At 56.4% G+C, this 15,132-nt stretch overlaps 1 protein-coding gene across 1 annotated transcript; it reads left to right on the top strand.

Moving 5' to 3' along the window:
- The first annotated feature begins 799 nt into the window (after window positions 1–799).
- Window positions 800–6,086, top strand: NDUFA11 (NADH:ubiquinone oxidoreductase subunit A11). Its single transcript, XM_027547429.1, has 4 exons — window positions 800–1,185; window positions 4,302–4,394; window positions 4,502–4,624; window positions 5,895–6,086. Exons 1-4 carry the CDS (start codon window positions 1,089–1,091, stop codon window positions 6,005–6,007), a joined length of 426 nt encoding a protein of 141 aa, XP_027403230.1. The 5' UTR covers window positions 800–1,088; the 3' UTR covers window positions 6,008–6,086.
- The last annotated feature ends 9,046 nt before the right edge of the window (window positions 6,087–15,132 follow it).

The raw sequence follows: 15,132 nt of genomic DNA, 5'->3' as shown, positions 1-15,132 counted from the left end.
AGTCATTGGAAGGACTGACGCCGAAGCTGACGCTCCAATATTTGGCTACCTGATGCGAAGAACAGACTCATTGGAAAAGACCCTGATGCTGGGAAAGATAGGGGGGTAGGAGAAGAGGGGGGCGACAGAGGACATGAATCTGAACAAACTCCGGGAGATAGTGGAGGACAGGGTAGCCTGGCGTGCTACAGTCCATGGGGTGGCAAAAGGTCGGACACAAGTTAGCTGCTGAACAGTAATCCTGTGCCTGACCACGCCCCCAAATAGTAGCAGGCAGTTGCTGCTGCTGCTGCTGCTGCTAAGTCGCTTCAGTCGTGTCCGACCCTGTGCGACCCCATAGACGGCAGCCCACCAGGCTCCCCTGTCCCTGGGACTCTCCAGGCAAGAACACTGGAGTGGGTTGCCATTTCCTTCTCCAATGCATGAAAGTGAAAAGTGAAAGTGAAGTCGCTCAGTCGTGTCCGACCCTCAGCGACCCCATAGGCTGCAGCCTACCAGGCTCCTCCGTCCATGGGATTTTCCAGGCAAGAGTACTGGAGTGGGGTGCCATTGCCTTCTCCAGCCTTCTCCGTTAACTAGGCTTAAAACTGGCCATTGGGCGTGACCACACCTCCCCACAGATACTGGCGCTGGGAGTGGCCACATCCCTCCGTGTTCCCGCCCCATAATGACGTCTCGCTCCAGTAGAGTTTGGCTCCGCGGTCTCCTCTCTGCCTTGTGGATAGGCTTAGTACCTTTGATAGTACCGCCCCTAGTTAGGTCCTACGTCTCGGGGTTCACACTATTCTTGACCCAGGATCTTCTGACCTGAAATAACGACAACTGCTTTCACTGATCCTGGTCAGTTTCCCCCTTCAGAAATCGGCCAGTGGTGCACGTGTTCTTCCTTTACTCCCATCCCGACTCCAAGACTTGAGCGCAACCCGTGTTCACGTACGCGGCGCTCAATAAAGTTGCTCACTTGTTGCTGTCCCGCCCGCGCTAGAGGCTGCGCGCGCCGCCCAGGAAGTCTCGCGAGAGTCAGCGGCGTCCGTCCTTGGCCGCAGGAGCAGCCGGGTGGTAAGGTGCAGGACCAAGGCTGTGCTGTCATGGCTAAGACGGTTCTTCGCCAGTACTGGGACATCCCCGAAGGCACCGAATGCCACCGCAAGACCTACGCCACCACCAGTATCGGTGGTGCAACTGGTGAGCACCGGCCGAGTCCCCAGGTTATAGGGCGCAGGGAGGCCGTCAGATCACTGGGGACTGCCCGAGGGCTTTCTGCAGGGGCTGCGGACCTCACGCGGTGGCAGTAGTCGTCGTCGGGGCATGTAGGGTGGCCTTGGGACGCTGGCGGGGCTGTCGTACTAGATAGACTTTGTGGGATTGTCGGACTAACGCAGAGGGAGCAGAGAGATAACAGGGTCCGAGAGGGTCCCATGAGGGCTGAGAATCTCGCGGAGTGGGTACATGGTCTTCTTTGGAGTGTCTGAGCCGGCCATGGGGACCCCTGGTGTGAGATAGACGTTGCGAGGAGAGGCGGGGGAGCTAGCAGGGTTCCTGGGCCCTGGGAGGTTGTGATACCTGTGACAAGCTGATCACTGGGGTAGTCAAAATCCCTGGGTGCTGGGTGTTTGTGGCGTCTGCTTGAATGGAGTGTGGAGGAGCTTGTTGGAGGGTGTTTGAGGGGTTGCAGGTGGAAACCTTTGACAGAGGCATTATGTCCTGTGGTCATGGAGAGACTCGGATTTGGGGGGCGGTCACTGATTTCCAGGAGCCCTGCAAGGAGGCCTGTGGGTCTTCCCACACATGCTCCTCTGTCCTCCCACACCTCCTCCCTTCTTCCATCCCTGCCTCCGCTCAGCACTCTACAGCGAGAATTCACACTTGAGTTCTCTGGGATGGTGAGCCCCTTTGAAGGCAGGGGACCAGGCTCTAACCCAGCCCAGCACATTGTGAGCACACAGGAACTGGGTGATGGAATGAGCGAGGGAAGGAAGGCAAGGTAGTAACTAGGAATGAATGAATGACTTTACAAATGAGTGAATGAAGGTACAGTGACAGTGAGTGAATGAATGTGAGAATTGAATGAATGAATGTGCATTCATTCATTCATGTGAAGTGTCTGGAAGTCACTTCAGAAGACTGATGGGAAGCCAGGAGCTGGCATAGGGGCTGAGGAGGGGGTCTTTTGAGGGGGTGACAGGAACCTGTGGAAGGGGCCAAGTCAGTGGAGACCCTCGAGTGCTGAGGGGGTGGGTGGTGGTGGCTATAGTGTCTGAGGAGTTAAGTGGGCCGGGGGAGCTGGCTGGCATGTCATCTACTAAATGATTGTTATTGGGGGGACGGACACTCCTTGACCTTGGGATAATCCAGTGGCTTCCAGGTCATCCCTTCCCAGTTAAAGGACTTCTGAGGGCTCGTAGGATGCTGGGGTGCCTTCTGTGCCCGATGTGGCCTGGCAACTCGGTGTCCCTCGGCCAGGGTCGCAGGCATGTGGTATGTATGTGTTAGTCATTTAGTCATGTCTGACTCTTTGTGACCCCATGGACTGTAGCCCGCCAGGCTCCTCTGTCCATGGGATTCTCCAGTCAAGAATACTGGAATGGATTGCCATTTCCTTCTCCAGGGGATCTTACTGACCCAAGGATTGAACCCAGATCTCCTGCATTGCAGGCAGATTCTTTACTATCTGAGATATAAGGAAAGCAGGCATGTGGGGGTAGGATCAATAAGGTTCTCCCCCAGGACTCACTGCAGTTTGGGGGCTGTCACTGAACCTTGTCTGTGGTTCCTCTTCAAAGGGTCGTCCAGAGATCATGCATCCCCAGGTTCCAGACAGGGTGGGGAGCTGCTCTGATTAAGTCTTTACAAGCTGAGGTAGGGGTGGGGGCCTCGTATGAGAGAATAACTGAGGAAGGAGGCTTGCTGGGACAGTGCGGGCAGGGGGAGCCCCAGACTCTGGCCCGCTCCCTCCTTCCCAGCCTTCAGCCTCTGAGGAGTGCGGGGACACTAGGGTTCAGCGTGGGATGGGGAAGGACTGGACCTGGGCAGCCCCCAAGTGGGCACCTGGCGTACGGGTATCCTCTGTATATGCAGCTCCTCTCCCCTCATCCCTGGGCCTCGGCTTGCCCGTCTGGGAAATGGGTTGGCCGTCTTGGCCCTCCTCGGAGTTGCTCCCAAGGTTACTGCCCCTGTCCGCTGTGACAAATCCCCCACAGCTCTTGTGAGCTGAACCTCAGCAGGGCTGGAGGGCTGCTGCTCAGCTGGGAAGGTCGTGGTGGGGGAGTGCAGCACGCCAGCTGCTGGGTCTGCAGAAGCTGGGCACTTGGAGACTGGGTGGGGCCCACGTCCTGGGGCATCAGTGAAGGTGGTTGGCCTTCAGATCCTCCGGTCTTCCAGGCTGCTCTGCCGGGTGGGTGGCACCAAGGTAGTCTCTCTGCCTGTCTGAGGGCCCCCCACCCACCCCAACAAAGCAATAAGAGGGGACTGAGCCCATCAGGCCTGAGGAAGGAGAGGGGGTGGGTGCCCTGTCACCCAGCAGGAGGTGGTTCTGCTTTGTCTGGGACGGGCTGGCCCCAGGAGGTCTGTGCTGGCAGCTGGGCCCCACTGGGAGTCTGTCTGGAGAGGAGGGGTGCAGGTCAGCTGGACGGTGGGGAGCCCTGTATTGGGCTGTTCTGGTGACAGGGAGCCAGCCAGGTAGGTCTGCGCATCCACCAAAGAGGGTCTGGCTGAGGAGGCTGACACACGGAGCGGGTCGGCATTGGCTCAGCATACCCCAGGGTGGGGCCTTGGGCCTGGCTGCCCACCAGGGCCCCTCACACGTGAAAACCAACATCAGGGGCAGGTCATCTGGGGCAACGGTGGAGTTGGAAGAGCTTACCAGAGTGGTGAGGCTGAGCCAGCCCGGGTGAGGGTCGGGTCTGGGAGTGGCAAGAAGAGGCGTCAGGAGCCCTGGGCCCTGCAGCAGGGACAGAGCTTTGCTGGAAGTAGGGAGCAGGGCTGGGGTGCTGGTCCAGCCACCGAGGCCCCGGCCCACCCTCAGCGGGGGCTGTGTTCTGGTGCCCTGTGGGGTGGGCTGGATGAGGGGGGTGAGAGCCCAGGCCTTGGAGCAGGAGAGCCAGGTTAGATCCCAGCTCATCGACTGTGGGACCCCAGGTGAGCCCTGTAACAGCCGCTTCCTGGCCCACCCTGGCCCAAGCCACCTTGGTGGTTGCCGTGGGAATGCAAGGAGCCGGCGCTGTGGACTGGGGAGGGGCCTGCCCCCTCCAGGGCCCAGGGCTGACTTGCCTGGCCGCCTTTCTGTCCCTCTCTGTCTGCAGGCCTCGTTGTCTCTGCCTACAGCGTTGCCCTCAAAACCCCGACCTCCTTCTTGGAGGGAGTGGCAAGGACGGGACGGTACACATTCACCGCAGGTGAGCAAGCCTGCATGACGTCTGGGCTTCTCCTCAGGGGCCCTTCCAGCACTGGTCTGGACCCCTGACTCAGACCAGGGCCCATCCTGCCCCACCTGCCCCCACAGCCGCCATCGGAGCCATATTTGGCCTCACCTCCTGCATTAGCGCCCAGGTCCGCGAGAAGCCCGATGACCCTCTCAACTACCTCATCGGAGGCTGTGCCGGAGGCTTGATCCTGGGAGCGCGCAGTGAGTGAGCCCTGCGCCCCTGACCTCTGCTAACCCTCCTCCCTCTGCCCATCATGGGTGGGTGTGCATAATGTACATCTGGCGGGGGAGAGGGCAGCGCCCGCAAGAGGTCCCGCGCCTCTGAGTCTCAGCTGCCAGCTAGTTTAGCACTGCTTAGGCACCTACTGCACGTCCACCTCGCTACACCCTCCTGCCCCCATGGCTCAGCGTGGCCTGCATGGACTTGCTGTCTTCCCACCCTGCCCTCGCTGCCTTGCTCTCTCTGCTGCAGCTCCACATCCTCCTCGCTGTTCCTCCAGCACCCTGAGGCCTTGGCATGGCTGTGCCCTCTGCCAGAACACCCTTCCCCCGAGAAGTCAGCACGGCTGCCCCTCACTGTCCCAACCCGCTACATACATCTGGGCCCCCGCCTGCCCTCGCTTATGTCTCTCTCCCTCTGCCGTGTCTTGTCAGAGAACACAGGGTCACTGCCCGTCAGGGGGAGCAGTCGGGGCTGGCTTGGAGCTGCTGACACCCAGGGTCCCACAGGGAAGCAGCTGTCACCATCCCCACCTTCCAGATGGGGGCACTAAGGCCCCAAGGAGATGAGGTGGCCCGAGGTCACCCACATGGAGAAGAGCATGTCTCCCCTGTGAGAGGCCAGGCCCCAGGCCAGCGTGGTACAGCAGAGCCGCCTGGAATAGGAAGCAGACACCGCTCTTCCTGCCTCCCATAGCCTGGCCGGTGGGGGCGGCCAGCCAAGGGAGAAATGGAGGCCACACGCAGATAAACACCCCATCCCGCTGGCTGGAGTGTTCTGTGGAAGGTTCCAGCCGGGCGGAGAGGGAGGGTGCCACGCCCTCCTGGCCTTTGCTGGGAGACCTTGGCTGAGATCCGGCTTTGACCTGCGCCCCTGAGCCTGCAACGGGGTGTGTGAACCCAGCGCTCAGCAGGCAGAACCCCCTTCCCAGGGCACCTCTCAAGCCGCAGGCATCTTGCGTTCTCCGCCTCATGGACCACAGGGCAGACTTGGCCAGGACTGAGACCTGCCAGCGGTCTTGGTCCCCTCACGCCCCCGCGCCTGAAAGCCTGGACTCCCGCCTCCCGCCTCAGTTTCCACACGCCCACCTTCAAAGGCAGAGGCCCCAGGGCTCCATCCCTAAGGAGCATGTGGTCCAGCCCTGGCCGCCTGAGCTTGGAGGGAGGGCTGTCCTCAGGCGGTGCTCAGGGTGGGCGTAGGCGAGCCTCGCTCCCCGCATGCTGTCTGATGCCAGTCTTTCCTCCCCTGCAGCCCGCAGCTATGGGATCGGAGCTGCTGCCTGTGCGTACATGGGCTTGACGGCCGCACTGGTCAAGATGGGCCAGCTGGAGGGCTGGCAGGTGTTTGCAGAACCCAAGGTGTGAGCCCCGTTGGCGCCTCCCGGGACCTCGGGCAGGTTGAAACTCTTCTAAAAATAATAAATCCTGTGTATATTTGTGTGCATCTCTTCTCCTCTGTCATTCTCCAGGGTGAAGCCCTGTCCAGGTGACAGAGGCTGGGTGACAGGCCAGGGCGGCTCAGGGCGGACGTGGGAGGGAGTGAGGAAGCAGCAGGAGATAAGGCGTCTGGGTCTGTGCCTGAAGGGGCAGGCTCGGCGCCAGCTGGGCCCCTGTGTGGGAGCAGGTGTCAGGCAGAGGTCGCAGGGCCTCAGCCAGTTCTCTGCGAATGGCCTTGGGGACTGACAGTGAGGGGGTTGGGGGGGGACTGGGCCCCGCAGCCCACAGCCCTTCCTGTGGCCCCCCTGCAGCTCGCAGGCCAGCCCCTCTCTGGGCCTTCCCCCAAAGCCAACAGCATGTGGAAAACACGCCCAGGCCCCACGCACGGCCCATTTCCAAATTCCTGGGCACTGGAGCGGAGAGCCCCAGACAGCCTGGCCCCCAAGCCCCGTCCCCATCAGGTGGGACAGGTGGGTGACGGGCCACCGGGAGCCTGCAGGGCAGGGGCCCTCGTCGCCAGCGCGAGAAGAGGGACTCAGCCTCGCACGCACGGCCGCCTGTCAGGCCCAGTGATGCAGGCGGCCCCAGAATGCTGGCACAGTCCTGGGCTTTCTGCACAACCAGCTCAGTTCTTCCTGGCAGCCAGAGAGGAAGGCCCTGCGTGTCCCAGCACGCCTCAGTGGGCCATAAATTAGTGCTCTCCGGGGCCTACCCTGCGGGGCGGGATCTCGTCCTGGCGAGGGTCTGGGCGCTGCAGGAGTACCCCAGGGGGTCCAGGGATGGCAGGAGTGGCCCTCCCCAGTGTCTGCCCCAACCCTCCTTCCTCTTCCTTCTCTCCTGGAGCCTGATACGGTTGAAAGCCAAACTTGGAGCCTTGCATTTATGCTGTGTCCAGCCCAGGTAATAATTCACCCGATTGTGAAGCAGAGCACGGAGCCCCAGCCCCGTGGCTGTCAGCTGGGCCGCCCTTGCTGCCACTGTTTGCTTACACCCCAGCCCCCGCACCCCCTTACAGCCATTCGGGTCCCTCCCAGCCCTGCCCCCTCGGCCTCCCCACCTGCCACGCTGAGCCCCTCTGCACAGACATGGCCCCTACCCAGCACACCACCCCAGAGTGGGCACCAGTGTCCACATGTAGCCTGGGACCAGGCGCCAACTTGGGGTCACATCCAGGCCTAGGTACCCAGGTCTGGACTTGGGGGTCTCTGAGAGAGAATGGCGATACCCCCCTCACCCCTGCTGTGGGACCGGCTGGCCTCAGGGCTCCCAGACCTGCATTCGAGACCCAGCACTTGGTTCTTTCCTGCTCTGTCCTCAGTTTCCCCACCTGGCAAGTGGATGTGAGTGCAAGCCTCCTTCAGCTCTTCCCTGAAGAGGGGAAGTGGCTCCACCCACGGGAACGCCCCTTCCATGCCCACTGAGTAGGGGTCAGGTCCCTGACTCCGGGACCAGCCTGGCCTGTCCCTGCGGTGGCCGGCAGGGGGCAGAGCCTGCCGTGCTCAGTCCGGTGCCCCCCGGTCACTGGCCCTGCAGCCCTGCCTCCCTGCCCCTCCTCCCACACCTTCCCATCTGGCCTGCCTGTAGCATCGGGGAGCAGGGTAGACAGATTCTCAGAATCAGTGTCTGTGATGGTGTCGGGGCTGCCAAGAGCTCTGGTTCAAGGCCCCGCAGCTGGCCACTTCCCGGCCCCCCACACCGCAGTAGCTTCCGGAACTAGATCCTCCTAGGCGCTCCACCTCACCCCCACACAGCTTTCCTCAGTCTGGCTCTCCTGAAGCCCAAACCCTGTGCCAGGTCCGAGGGCTCACAGAGAGGAGGAAAAACTCATTCAGGGCCAGCCAGCCCCAGCCTGCCTCCTAGCCTCGGTTTCCCTGTGCAGGTGGGGATGAGGGTTGGAGCAGGCCTGCCAGGCCCCCCAGTATGGAGCAGGAGGGAGCAGCTGCTCACTGGACTCCAGGGAGCCCCAGACACAGGCCCCCTCCCCCATAAACATTTACCAGGCTGGGAGGTGCCCCGTGGGGATGGCCCCCAAGCAGAGCACCCCGTGCTCCCACTGTTCTACCTGGAACCCCACATACTGCCCCAGCAGCACCCCAGTGTGGGGCACTGGAGGGCCTTTCTGGAGTCACCTAGATCAAGCCATCCCCAGCCCCCGGTGGTCTGGACTGGAGCGGAGGGGGAACTCAGAGGAGGAGCAGGGGCCTCATTGGAGGGGACTAGGAGGGCTTCCTGGAGGAGGCGAAGGGAGGACCTGGGGATGAGGGGCTTTCCAGATGTGCGCCAAGGAGAAGGGTGTCCCAGGCAGAGGACCAAGGAAGATCCAAGGACTGAAGACCCCTGGGGACAAGGCTGCAAGGACTGACCCAGCCCTCCAGCCCAGGCCAAGTCTCTGAGCTGTTTGCAGGCCAAGAAAATGAGAGCAATCCAAAAGAAAAGGAGGACGATCTTCAGCCCTCCCAGCACCGGCGGGGCACAGTTGCAGCGGCCTTGTTACCATCAGCTCATTTCGTCACTTTGTTGAGTCCTCGAAACCCATGCCCTTCCCCCTCCAGAGTGAGCTCTTCACTTTAATCTTGTTTACAGACGAGGAAACCGAGGCCCCTGGAGGTGATGTCACAGGGCCCAGCTCACAGTGGGCACTTAGTTCTCTTTTTTGGGGGGCCACACTGAGCAGCATGCGAGGATCTTAGTTCCCCAACCAGGGATCAAACCTGTGCCCCCTGTATTGGAAGCATGGAGTCCTAACCACCAGACCACCAGGGAAGTCCCAGTGTTGGTTCTTTTATTATTATTAGCTGTCGTTGGCAAAGAGCATTATAGACTGCCTCTGAAAGACTTCCCACGTGGTCACCATGGTGACAACAAAAGCAACCCAATGGGAGGAGGGATGTGTGTTCCTGGCCAAGAGATTTTAAAAGCAAAATTATAAACCCCAAATTCCTGTAAAAAGTTGTGTTGGACATGAGCTAGGGGGATACATAAGGCTTTTGAGGAGGCCCCACGGGCCAGCCATCTGCCCTGCAGTGGACCTGGAGGCTGATCTGCTGCCTTCTCACCCCTTTTCACACCCTTCCGGCTCCAGAATCCATCCAGGACCTACCCACACCTCACTCCCTCCAACCCAGGGCTGCCCTCATCAGCACCACCTGGACCCACGTACTCACCCCATCCTGTTCCCCGGCTCTGTGCTTGCCCCCCAAGTCAGTCTTCCCCGCAGCAGCAGCCCTGTTTGCACTCAAGTCAGGCCCCGCCCTGCTCTGAGTCAGGTCCCGCCCCACTCTGCCCACAGCCCTCCAGGGCTCCCATCTCCCTGGGAGTAAAACTCCCAGGTCCCTCCCTTGCCTTCTGCTCCTCCCTCTCTCCCCCTCACTCACTCTGCTCCAGCCACACAGTCTTGCCCCAGGGCCTTTGCACAGCCTATGCCCTCTGCCCAGACCCTGACCTGTCCCCTCCCCTACAGCTCCCCAGTTACCACCTTCAGTTCCAAATTCAAACGTCACCTCCTCATTGAAGCCTTCCTGACATGCCTCTGAACCTGCGTCCTGCCCAGCACCCCACATGCCCTTTGCCCTCTTCTATTTTTGTCCATCGCATTTACCAGCTTCTAAATCCCGTCGTCACTGTGTGTATTGTTTAGTGGAACATGGGGCATATCCCAGTTGTTACACCCTCAGGTCAGCGCCCAGCCTAGGAACACAGCAGGGCTCTGTAAATACGTGGCCCAGCCCTGCTCTGAGTGGGGACCCACTCAGTTCACCCCCATGGTTGATGGTGGCGGCAGGGTGTGGGGAGCAGGCAGGGTCAGGTAGGAACCATCCGTGAATGAGGGTCTCAAAATCAAGACTTACAAGTGTTGGACTTCCCTGGTGGTCCAGTGGTTTGGATTCCCCCTTCCAATGCAGGAGGTGTGAGTTCGATCCCTGGTCAGGGAAGTAAGATCCCACGTGCCTTATGGCCAATAACCCGGAACACAAAACAACAGAAGAGGGTTCAGGATGGGGAACACAGGTATACCTGTGGCGGATTCATTTCGATATTTGGCAAAACTAATACAATATTGTAAAGTTTAAAAATAAAATAAAATTTAAAAAAAATTTAAAAAAGAAAAATATGGAAATATTAAAAAAAAAAAAAAAGACTTTCAAAATGGTCCACCTCAGAAATTAAAAAAAAAAATTCCTTTAAAAAAGCAAGACTTACACATCTTTACCGAGTACCCACATATGTCAGGCAGAGTCTTGGGCCTGGGGTCCCATCAGGTGACAAGACCCACGAGGCTCCCAGCTTCCTAGAATTCAAAATCTGGTCTGGAGGAAGAAATAGTAAAATGGTAAAAAAAAAAAAAAAAAAAAATATATATATATATATATATGTATGTATAGTAAAACAGTAAAATGAGCAAACATGTAAATGAACAAGTGATTTGCACAGAACTATGCTGGAGAGAGAGAACTAAAGTGACGTGGGAAGAAACAGGACCGTGAGCCAGTGGGCATGGTGGGGGCAGTCAGGGAGGGGCGGGAACAGGAGAAACCAGCCTGGGGTGACTGAAGGGACGACATTCCAGCCAGAGGGAACAGAGGGTGTGAAGGCTGTGGGGTTGGAAGAAGCGAGGAGCAACCTCCCATGCCAGCCGGGAAGCCACGCGGCAGGTCAGGGTGGACTGTGAGCAGAGTCAGGCATGGCCCCGGGTGGACCCAGCCTGTCAAAGAAGACACCTTGGAACCCCTCCTGCACCCACCATAGCAGGCACTTCTGGTCCCGACTCCTCTGAGCCCCCCGAAAAGGGCACCTACCACCATGCCCACAGGGTCACCACACCGAGGGGAGCGTAGAGTGAGCAAGGAGGAGACTGAAGGGTGGGGGATCTTGGGAAAGGGGGACCCAAGGATCCCTGTCTGGGTTCTGTTGGGGGCGTGGCTAAGTCGGTAAAGAATCTGCCTATGGTTCAGGAGACCTGGGTTTGATCCCTGGGTCGGGAAGATCCCCTGGAGAAGGACATGGCAATCCACTCCACTATTCTTGCCTGGAGAATCCCATGGACAGAGGAGCCTGGTGGCCTACATACAGTCCATAGGGTCCCAAAGAGTTGGACACGACTGAAACGACTTAGTATGCATGCTGGGGGACTGGGGGGCGTAGGGCCCCAGCCCACCATCACCACCCACCCCCCGCCCTGCCAATCCCAGCCCCTGACCCTGAAGCTGGGTTGGTTTGTCACTTCAGGGGTCTGGAAGTGGAGGGAAGAGTTTTGAACACCCATCACCTTGTCTGGCTCGACATCCAGGGCTCAGAACCCAGGGGAGTCCTCAGTGCCTGAGATACTGGCCAATTCTAGCACCCCGGCCGGAGAGTTACTGCCATGGGAAAGAGGTGCACACCAACCCCCCCACCAGGGGTCTCCAGTGGCCCCCGTCCAGTCACCCTTCCTTCCACTGCTCTGGCCCTCCTTGGGTGTGGCACCTAGAGAGGTCCTGCTGGACCGCCAGTCCCACATTGGCACTCACGGGTCCCCACTTGAAGCCAGCCAAGCCTCCAAGGGTCTTCCTGGAGCCTCGAGGGCCTCTGTCAGTCCTGGCCCCAGGCCAGCCCACGTCTCACCCCTGGGGGCCCCAGGACTCTGAACAGGAAAGGTGTGAGCCCCCACAGGGGCCAGGCACTGGGGGGCACCAGAGGCTTTCAGCCCGAAAGTAGGGTCTGCAACAAACCTGTGAAGTGACCTAAAATTTCCCCCCACAACACCCATCCAAATGCTTTTATTTTGCCCCTCCTTTTTTTTCACAGCAGTCTTTTAAAAGTATATTTTACAGTTTATTTTTTTTCCCATAGGTAAACAGACTCAGGCCACACATGTAAACTATACCAAGGGGTGCTCAGGAGAGACGCCAGCCCCCCCCGGCTCCCTGGAGGCCACCAGCCAGCGTTTCGTTTCTCCTCCCAGAGTGTTCCTCACCCAAACAAGCGCTTGTGTGTACTTTTCCCTTCCCCTCATAGAAGCAGCATCATACCATCCATCCCTGCTGTTTTGCAGCCCTTCTGATTCCCTCATAACAATATGTCCCAGATTTCTTCCCATGAACAACCTTCTCTGGCCTTTTAACGGCTGCATAATATTTCATCTTGGGGCTGGATTGCCGTCCCCATGAAAGCATATGCTTTGGGTCCCAGCATTTTGCCGGTTTAGACGGTGAATCCATAAAACCCTGCAGCGGGGCTTCCCTGGTGGTTCAGTGGTAAAGAATCCACTACCAATGCAGGAGATACCAGTCTGACCCCCTGGTCTTCGAAGATCCCACGTGCCACAGAGCAACATGGCCCAGGTATCACAACAATTGAGCTTGTGCTCTGGGGCCCGGGAGCTGTAGCTACTGAAGCCCACGTGCCCTAGAGCCTGTGCCCTGCAACAGGAGAGGCCACGGGGCCACAAGTAGAGTGTAACCCCCAGTCGCCATGGCTAGAGAAAAGCCCTCACAGCAACAAAGCCCCAGCACAACCAAAAATAAATAATAAACAAATAAAATTGTATTTAAAAAAAGAAGTCAGGGTAAATTAAAGAAAAAAAAATGTAACCATGTCACTGTTCTTGTGGGTCAATATACTGGCACCCTTCCTACAAATTTTTTTCTCTTTTGGCCCCACCCCATGGTGTGCAGAACTTTCCCAACCAAGGATCAAACCTGCATGCCTTGAAGTGGAACCTCAGAGTCTTAACCACTGGACTGCCAAGTAAGTCCCTGAAGTTGTTTTTCATTGACAAACTTGATATTCAGGGCTTGCCTAGTGGTCCAGTGGTCCTAAGACTCTGCGCTCCCAGTGTACGGAGTCCAGGCCCCATCCCCGATAAGGGAACTGGATCTCACACGCTGCAACTGAAGATCCCGCATGCCGAGACTGAGACCCGGTGCAGCCAAATAAAATAAATAAACATTTTAAAATAAATAAATAAACTTGATATTTTTAGAGCCGTTTTAGACTTATAGGAAAATTGAGCAGAGAGTGCAGAGTTCTCACACAGTACCTTACTCCCCTAGTGCACACACACAATTCCTCCCCCAACCACCTGCTTTTTAAAAAAAATCTCTTGGCTGAGCCACACAGCATATGGGATCTTAGTTCCCTGATCAGGGTTGGAACACGTGCCCCTGCATTGAGAGGGCAGCGTCTTAACCACTGGACCAGGGAAGTCCCTCCCCTATGGACAACATCTTGTATTAGTGCATTTTATTTGCTACATTTGATGAACTAACACTGATACATTACTGTAAACTAAAGTCCATAATCAGCATCAGGGTTCCTTCTTCTTCCCCCTCCCGACCCCCAACCCCCCACCCCCCGCTGTTCTAAAGATAGGATTTTTTCTTTCTTTTTTTATTGAAGTGTAGTTGATTTACACTATTGTGTTAATTTCACACATACAGCAAAGTGACAGTTCAGTTCAGTTGCTCAGTCGTGTCTGACTCTTTTCGAGCCTAGGGAATGTAGCACGCCAGGCCTCCTTGTCCATCACCAACTCACAGAGCTTGCTCAAACTCATTTCCATCAAGTAGGTGATGCCCTCCAACTATATCATCCTCTGTCGATCCCTTCTCCTCCTGCTTTCAATCTTTCCCAGCACTGGGGTCTTTTCCAGTGAGCCAGTTCTTTGCCAAAGTATTGGAGCTTCAGCTTCAGCAGGAGTCCTTTCACTGAATATTCAGGGTTGATCTCCTTTAGGATGGACTGGTTTGATCTCCTTGCAGTCCAAGGGACTCTCAAGAGTCTTCTCCAACACCACAGTTCAAAAACATCAATTCTTCATCGCTAGTTATACATACATGTATATATTTTTCATATCCTTTTCCTTTATAAGTTATTACAAGATACTGACTATAGTTTCAGAGAAGGCAATGGCACCCCACTCCAGTACTCTTGCCTGGAAAATCCCGTGGACAGAGGAGCCTGGTAGGCTGCAGTCCATGGGGTCACTAAGAGTCGGACACGACTGAGCGCCTTCACTTTCACTTTTCACTTTCATGCATTGGAGAAGGAAATGGCAACCCACTCCAGTGTTCTTGCCTGGAGAATCCCAGGGACGGGCGAGCCTGGTGGGCTGCCGTCTATGGGGTCACACAGAGTCGGACACGAATGAAGCAACTTAGCGGCAGCAGCAGCAGAGTATAGTTCCCTGTGCTATACAGTAGAACCCTTTGTTTGTCTTTTTATTTACAGTAGTGTGTATCTGTTAATCCCAAACTGGTCATTTATCCCTCCCCATTCCCCTTCGGTAACCATAAGTTTATTTTCTTGTCTGTGAATCCACTTCTCTTTTGTAAAGAAGTATACTTCAATGCAAAGAAATAGAGGAAAACAACAGAATGGGAAAGACTAGAGATCTCTTCAAGAAACTTAGAGATACCATGGGAACATTTTATGCAAAGATGGGCTCGATAAAGGACAGATTTTATGGAACTAACAGAAGCAGAAGATATTAAGAAGAGGTGGCAAGAATATACAGAAGAAGTGTACAAAAAAGATCTTCACGATCAAGATAATCACGATGGTGTGATCACTCACCTAGAGCCAGATATCCTGGAATGTGAAGTCAAGTGGGCCTTAGAAAGCATCACTATGAACAAAGCTAGTGGAGGTGATGGAATTCCAGTTGAGCTATTTCAAATCCTGGAAGATGATGCTGTGAAAGTGCTGCACTCAATATGCCAGCAAATCTGGAAAACTCAGCAGTGGCCACAGGACTGGAAAAGGTCAGTTTTCATTCCAATCCCAAAGAAAGGCAATGCCAAAGAATGCTCAAACTACTGCACAATTGCACTCATCTCACACGCTAGTAAAGTAATCCTCAAAATTCTCCAAGCCAGGCTTCAGCAATACGTGAACCATGAACTTCCAGATGTGCAAGCTGGTTTCAGAAAAGGCAGAGGAACCAGAGACCAAATTGCCAACATCTTCTGGATCATGGAAAAAGGAAGAGAGTTCCAGAAAAACATCTATTTCTGCTTTATTGACTATGCCAAAGCCTTTGACTGTGTGGATCACAATAAACTGTGGAAAATTCT

The sequence above is a fragment of the Bos indicus x Bos taurus genome, chromosome 7 (assembly GCF_003369695.1).
Source record: "Bos indicus x Bos taurus breed Angus x Brahman F1 hybrid chromosome 7, Bos_hybrid_MaternalHap_v2.0, whole genome shotgun sequence".
In the NCBI taxonomy this organism is placed as follows: Eukaryota; Metazoa; Chordata; class Mammalia; order Artiodactyla; family Bovidae; genus Bos; species Bos indicus x Bos taurus.
The sequence above is the reverse complement of the archived record's forward strand: the minus strand, read 5'-3'. Positions and strand labels throughout refer to the sequence as shown.